General features: G+C 55.0%; 1 protein-coding gene across 1 annotated transcript in view; it reads right to left on the bottom strand.

Annotated features, from left to right (window-relative positions):
• Positions 1-7,264: 7,264 nt before the first annotated feature.
• LOC131815662 (collagen alpha-1(I) chain-like) overlaps positions 7,265-7,500 on the bottom strand; it is an 8,841-nt gene continuing 8,605 nt past the window's right edge. The window contains exons 9-10 of the mRNA XM_059147437.1: positions 7,460-7,500; positions 7,265-7,342 (exon numbers count right to left, since the gene is read on the bottom strand). The exon at positions 7,460-7,500 is cut by the window's right edge and continues 77 nt beyond it. Coding sequence (XP_059003420.1) covers positions 7,265-7,342; positions 7,460-7,500 — 119 coding nt within the window. The remainder of the gene's footprint in view (positions 7,343-7,459) is intronic.

Here is a 7,500-nt window from a genome sequence, read left to right as displayed (position 1 = left end):
GGGTGGGGAGAGACAGGCTCCCCGCTGAGCAAAGAGCCCAATGTAAGGCTCGATCCCAAGACCCTGGGATCATGACCTGAGCTGAAGAAAGAGGCTTTAAACCCACTGAGGCACCCAGGATCCCCTAGTGCAATGATTTTGACGGATCGTTTCAGAAATGTGAACCGGTGTTCTTCTCTAAGCACCTTCTCCACCATCACTTCAACAAACCTGAACATTTTTTTTTTTAAAGATTTTATTTATTCCTTTGACAGAGACAGATCAGAAGTAGGCAGAGAGAGGAGGAAGCAGGCTCCCTGCCGAGCAGAGAGCCCGAGTGGGACTCGATCCCAGGACCCTGAGATCATGACCTGAGCCGAAGGCAGAGGCTTTAGCCCACTGAGCCACCCAGGCAACCAACAAACCTGAACATTTGAGAAGGTGGACGTGGGGAATACCATGAGATGCCTAAATTATAACCATTACCGCTATTTCTGCTTCTGTACCTTTGCTTGCTAACCCATGAGGAGATGGAAAGATACCAGCAGACTTTCTATGGACACTCTGTAGCCACACATCCCACACCCAGAATTGAACCTGACAGAATGGCTGCTCCCGGACCCCTCCCCCCGCTCTGGGCCAAGAGGAAACCCCTACCCGGAATTGGTCGTGACAGAATGACTGCTCCTGGACACACACACACACACACACAGACACACACACACACACACACACACACACCCCCAATCCAGCTCTGGGCCGAGAGATAACAACCATCTGGCGCCCCGCCCCAGGAAGAGCCCGGTCAATCCCTGGCGGCGCCAACTCAGCAGTTTGAAGAACGACAGCCCTTTGACCTAACCAATAATCTGTTCCCAGGCTTTTCCCACTCTGTAGCACGCCAGTCATTTTATAGAGTTCTTTTTTGATTTTCCCGCGGTATGCGGCAATTTGTTACAAGATACTATGATGTATGCTAAGTCCCTGCCTCCCCAAAAATAGTGTATAAAAGGTGTTGTGATCCCGAGCTCGGGACCTCTTAGCGTCACCGGCAACGACTGCGCGGAGGTCCGGGTTCGAACTCCCTTACTGTTTGGCTTTGACTCTGGGCTCTGGTGGTCGTCTTTGGGAGTTCTCGGAATTTGGGCACAACCACCACTGTAAAAGCGGACACAGGCGCCGCTGTTCTTCTCCATAGAGTTCGATCGACCCAGGGACGGATATCCAGTTTCCCTTATCTCTGAAATGACCTGGGACACCACTTTTCTGGCCACCTCCTGTCCTGCTCCTCCCACCCCAACAACCTATCATGGGACCCTACCCTTTCACCTGCAGAACGCTTTTCCACTCCTCCGGCCTGGACTACGTTGGCTTGGAGTCTCTGCCGAATCCCAGCACCCAGGCATGTGCTGGCCGCCCACAGACTCTGTCCACTCTCAGAGGTGATTAGTCAGGGTAACGCACACAAGCTCTCAGAATACTATGCATGCCCAGTATCATACACGTCCACTCCCTGCGGCCCCCCCCCCCCCCGTTTTGAATGTCTGCGTGGATCCACAGAGTGGAGGGATGCGTGCGTGCGCGCTCACGCAGGCACGCAAGCAGGCACGCAAGGATGGCTAGGGAGAGAGGGAGGAAGGACGGAAGGAAGGAGGAAGAAGGGAAGGAAAGGGAAGGGAAGGGAAGGGAAGGGAAGGGAAGGGAAGGGAAGGGAGACGAGACAGGGACACAGGCCGACCACCCGCCCTGTTCGCCTCCCTCCTTCCCAAGGGACCGGACTACTCACCTCCCTCCCTCCCTCCCTCCCGAGGTACCTGACTACTTACCGCCCCCGCTCCGTCTACCTACACATTTCCCTCACCTTTTCAAAGTGGAAGTAAAATTCGCACTCCATAACTCACATACTCTTCAAAGTACACAGCTCCGTTGCCTTTTTTTCCCTAAGGTTACTCACAAAGATGCGCAACCCTGCCGCCATTTCCAGAACGTTCCCATCCCTTCGAAAAGAAACACCCTTCCCACCCGCGCCCCCCTCTCCCCTACCCCTGACTCTCTTCACCGGTCTCCCCCAACAGCCTCCGAATCTACCCCCGCCACCCCGCCACCCCGCCTAGGACTGGGATATTGCGGCTGCCTTCTTCCTACCCCTGGAATCCCAAGGCACTATGCCACCCCTGGCTCTCTGGTTCCTTTTTCTTAGCGTCATGTTTTGGGGGCTCGCCCATGCACTTCCACCAATCGGCGCTCTGCTCCCTTGTACGGCGTTATCGCTCTCCACGATGAGCTTATGAAGATGAGTGGAAGGACGGAATGATGTTCGCGTGCCACTGGGTCCCCCTGACCCCTTTTCTCTTAAAACTTTAAGTGGTACTAAAGCAGTACCACCTCTGAGGACAGAACTCCTAGCATCATCAGCAGACACTGCGGAAAGGTGTTTTGCACTGTCTTGCGTGGCCGCTTTCTTCCCTGGAAAAGGATTCACAGGCTATCCTGCACCCCTTAAGGCCATAAGGATCTCCTCATACTCTGCCGTGGTCCTGTGTCTTGGGTTGCGTGGCGGCCCCTTCCCCACGGAGAGCTACCCTCACTCCATCCTCCTACGCTGGCCCAGAAGTGTACTCTGGTTTCCTTTACATCTAAACCTTATCTCAGGTTTGGGTTTTGACAGGACGGAGGGACGGAGGGAGGCCCACGTTTTTCATTGACATGGTGGAGAAGGAGAAGATGGGTGCGGGCCTGTGCATATTCTTTTCTATTGTGGGGTGAGCAGAGGATTCAGATTCAGCTCTTGCCAGAAGGGATCTAATCTCTCCTTAAACAATCGGGCAAAATATCAGGCGAACGGTAAGGGCAAGTAAGGGTAAGAAGAACATAGACAAGATTGGCTCTAGATGCTGGAGTTTCCCAAGCAATGATCTCATCAGAGACCCACAAATGTCGAAGATTTCCAGACACCATGCTTAGGTATGGACGTCATTCCAAAGGTATGGTGCTATCATCCGGTGAGTGTTGTATGCTGTCCCCAGCTCACAGGACCAGTGTATCTTGCAGATACAGTACGAGGCTCATCCCTGGATGGAATTGTGCCAGAGAAAGGGAGACAGCAGCCTGTCCTTGAGCCTAAGGTGTGTTGAAGAGAGTGACTCTCTAAAGTACATTGGGCTGAAGAAGACCAGCTGGATTTCTGTTGGTTGGTCTTGGGTATTTGCAGCAACGGGATGGGTGTGGGCGGTGGGTGTAGTTTGTGTACTTTCTGAGCAAGGTGAAAGAACTCTTCAAGTGGAAGTATTTGCACCAGGGGTCTGGGAGGATGGGAGGGTGTGGCTCAGTCCCTTTACCAAGAAAATAGGATGAATCCGGCCTTTTAAGAACGAGGCAAAGAGAAGAGTTTAGCTTTGGCCATCGCAGCACCTGGCACCTGGCACTTGGCACCTCCACAGAAAAAATAGAAGGTTCCCAGAATGAACTGAGCCGCAGAAGTCAGCATGAGCAGATCCCACCACCCTCAGCCCCCCCGGTCCCCCACCCACCCCCAACCCGGGCAGGCACTAGCTATAGTCCAGAGCTCCAGATCTGGGTCCACCTCCCCCCACCAGGGCTCCCCCTGCCCTCTTCTCAGCCAGGGGCGTATATGTGAGCAAGATCCCAGAAAAAAATTTCCCCTCATCCACAGATAATCTTGCCAACAGTTTGACCACTTTGCCTGAGATACCAACTCATCTGGTATCACCCGAGCGTGATTTTTTCCCTAGAGACCTGGGGCCTAGTTCACTACTTAGGATGAACAGCACCCCCCCTCCCACCATCCCCCACCCCCAGCCTACTGCTCCCAATTCGACCGGAGGAGGGAGGAGGGAGGAGGGAGGAGGGAGGAGGGAGGAGGGAGGAGGGCGGGGCGGGGCGGGGCGGGGCGGGGCGGGGCGGGGCGGGGCGGGGCGGGGCGGGGGCCGGGATGGGAGGGCCGCTGAAGGGAGGTTCAGGTTGACCCATTCTAATGGGCCTCATTCAATCCAATCGTTTCATTCAAATGCAGAAAGCTTTCTGCTAAAGTCAGAGCCTGGGGCTTCTCGCCATTGAATGGCGTTCTTCAAATCCCCCAACGCTTAGGCTGTGGCTTGCAAACTTGGGGAGGGAGGAGGCAAAGGGGAAGGAGATAGAGCTTGTCTGAAGAGCTTACCTCATCTGGGGGCAGAAAGAGCACCTCCTTTTCCTAACCCAGGAAACGCCAGTAAACCCTTTGGGAATCATGGATGTGGAGGATGACGTCAGACCTTAAAGCCTTCCAAGGGTGGGGGGTGCAGGCAGGAGGGTGTGGCGGGGTCAGTCGGAGAGGGACATGAAACACATGATGGTGGTGTCTTAGGATTCCGAGGCCAAACACATGGACTGATGATGGTGGTGTCTTAGGAGTCAGAAGGCAAACACAGGCATGGAGTGATAAGGGATAAGAGCTAAGAGCGGCCTGAGAGAGGACAGTTCTCACTCATCCACCGAGTTACAGGGCCTAGGAAGCCCACTGCTCTAAAGCGACATGAACAGTTTATTGATTATCCACCGACTGGTCCTCCCTCTCCCACCTGCTTCCCAAAGGCAACCCTCTGTCTCATTCCCACATAGCCACTGGCTGTTTCACATGCCACCTTCTGTCCACTGAAAGAAGAAAGGGAGGTGGGGAACCCTAAACCAGCTCCACAGATAGCACCTCTGCACAGAGGGGTGAGTGTGGGTCTCATTGGGCAAATGGTGACTCTGAGCCTTGATCCCTGGGTTGTTTCAAAAAATGTACTGGAAGGAACACCTGGCTGGTTCAGTCAGAAGAGCACATGACTTGTTGATCTCAGTCATGATCGTGAGTTCAACCCCTGCCTTGGGTCCACAGATGATGGAAAATGAATGGATGGAATTTTAAAACATTAAGTATGGGATGTTGATCTCTTTATTAAAAAAAAACCAAAAAAAAAAAAAAAAAAAAAAAGGAATGGAGGGGCGGCTCAGTCTATTAAGCGTCTGCCTTCAGCTCAGGTCATGATCTCAGGGTACTGAGACTGAGCCCTGCCCCTCTGGGGCTCCCTGCCTCCCTCTCCCTCTGTCCCTCCATCCACTCGTGTGTTCATGCGTGTGCGCTCTCTCTCTCTCTCTCTCTCTCTCTCTCTCTCTCTCTGAAATAACTAACTAACTTGCTAAATAGAATCAGACTTCAAAAGAAAAAAAGGGCAAGGGGGAGCCTGGGTGGCTCAGAGGGTAAAAGCCTCTGCCTTCCGCTCAGGTCATGATCCCAGGGTCCTGGGATCAAGGCCTGCATTGGGCTCTCTCCTTGGTGGGGAGCCTGCTTCCTCCTGTCTCTTTGCCTACTTGTGATCTCTCCCTCTCTGTCAAATAAATAAATAAAATCTTTAAAAAAAAAAAAAAAAAAAAAAAGGGACGCCTGGGTGGCTCAGTTGGTTAAGCAGCTGCCTTCGGCTCAGGTCATGATCCCAGCGTCCTGGGATCGAGTCCCGCATCGGGCTCCTTGCTCCGCAGGGGGCCTGCTTGTCCCTCTGACTCTGCCTTCCACTCTGTCTGCCTGTACTCGCTCTCGCTCACTCTCTCTCTGATAAATAAATAAATAAAATCTTTTAAAAAATAAATAAATAAATAAATAAAAAAAGAAAGAAAGAAAGAAAAGAAAGAAAAAGAAAAAAGGACAGGGACATTCACGATTGTTGACGGGGAAAGATGGAGCCTACACAGTGTGGAAACATACTATGTACCATCTATCCCCATGTTTACTTTGGGGTGGAGACTTGACCTGAGAAGGAGGCAAGACTGAGTCCCTTAGGTCAGGAGGTTACCTTAGGAGGAGGAGAAGGGGCTCTAGGCATGCTGTGATAGCTGGTCTAACCGGAATGGGGTCTTAGGCTCCTTCTCTCAGGTAAGGAAAGGAGTATCCGGGCCGGGCCGTGCTTGTTGATAAGCTGCAAGCCATCCGTTGACCTTCAGTCCAGACATCTGCAGAGCTGCCTAGTTATTTGGTAGCAAGGCCTGAAAAGAGATGGTGGCTCAGCAGGGGAAACCAATTCTCTGAAAAACGGGCTTTAAGCTTTCAGCTAGCATCAGCCCATTTACTTTCTGGGGCATGGTTTCAATCAACCCCTCCACCCACCCCTGCCAAGTTATGCTGTGGCTATTCTTTTATTTCCTCAGGGGAGGTAGGTTTATGGTAAAGAAATCTCTGTACATCTTAGCTGTAACATGCCTATATGCAGGGCTAAACAGAGGTGTGTGTGTGTGTGTGTGTGTGTGTGTGTGTGTGTGTAGGGTGATGGAGCGGTATTTGGGGCCAGTGGCTGGGCCACGGTCCCACGAGGTCCCGGTGACCTGTGGCTAGGCCCCGCCTGATGGCGTGGCTATTTTGTCCCCTGAAAGGAGCACTTTTTGTTGCCAGGTAGGTGCTGACACGCTGTTTGAGTGACTTGCCTTAGAGATGTGGGCCTCTGGGTGCGTGCGGGGCTCCGGGCTTGGCCGTGGTGCCAAATCCGGCTCGGCCCTCGCTTGTTTGAGCCGTCTGCGTGGGCCTGTGCGCTGCCGGCTCTTGTTGCCCCCAGGTGGCCTGGGCTGTGGTGTCACCTCTGGTCTCCAGCACCCGAGGGCTGCGTGGTCAGGTGGCGTGGGTCCTTTACCCTGTGCACTCTGCGTTGCGGGCACCCGGCTGTGGCTGTGGCAACCCCCGTTCCGTTCCGCAAGGCTCCGTGCCACGTGTCAGGCATTCTCCCTGGGTTGCCCGGCTGTTCTTGCCCTAGGCTGGAGGGGTGCCGGCGAGGCTGAAAAGCAGGCCCTTCTGGTGGATGTCCTCGCCGGTTGTTTCCCCCCTCTGGGGCCTCCTTGGGCACGTTTTTGCTGATCGATGTGGTGATGTCGTGTTCTCCCGGGCCGGGCCTAAACCGCGTCAGACGAGGGACGGACATTCATGGTGAATGGGACCGTGCTTCTCGCTCTGCCCGCGGGTCCCTCGCTCCTCCTCTTCTGCCCCCCGCTGTCGTGGGTGGTGTAGGGGGGGAAGGGTGCCGGGGGGGTGTGGGCTCCGGCCCGACTCCACTTTCCCACGGTTCCCGCCTCAGGGCGCCCGTGGGCGTGGGGCCCTCTGACGCAGCGGACACTCTCGCTTGCCTCTCTTGGCGTCTTGTGGGGTGAGCGGCCCTCCCCGTGGCGGGGAGGGCTGTCCCCGTGCCGCGCTGCTCACCGCCTGGGCGTGCTGAGTGCGTGGCGCCTGGCCCTCTGTGGTGCCCCTGGAGCGCTCCAGGTTGTCTCAGGTGCCTGAGGCCGAGCGGTGGCGTCGTTTCCCGTTCCCAGCGACCCCCTCGGGCTGCCGCTGTCGGTGGTGTGTCTGAAGAGCGGGTGGTGGAGCCGGTAAGGGAGGCCCAACCCGCCCCCCCTCTGCGTGGGTGCGGGCGCCTTGTCGTCCCCTGGTGCGCGTTGTGCCAGGGGTGTGTGTGGACAGGACTTGGTGGGGCGTGTGAGTGACCGTGCGCTTGGCCAGCCGAG

The sequence above is a fragment of the Mustela lutreola genome, chromosome 15 (assembly GCF_030435805.1).
Source record: "Mustela lutreola isolate mMusLut2 chromosome 15, mMusLut2.pri, whole genome shotgun sequence".
Lineage (NCBI taxonomy): Eukaryota > Metazoa > Chordata > Mammalia > Carnivora > Mustelidae > Mustela > Mustela lutreola.
The sequence above is the reverse complement of the archived record's forward strand: the minus strand, read 5'-3'. Positions and strand labels throughout refer to the sequence as shown.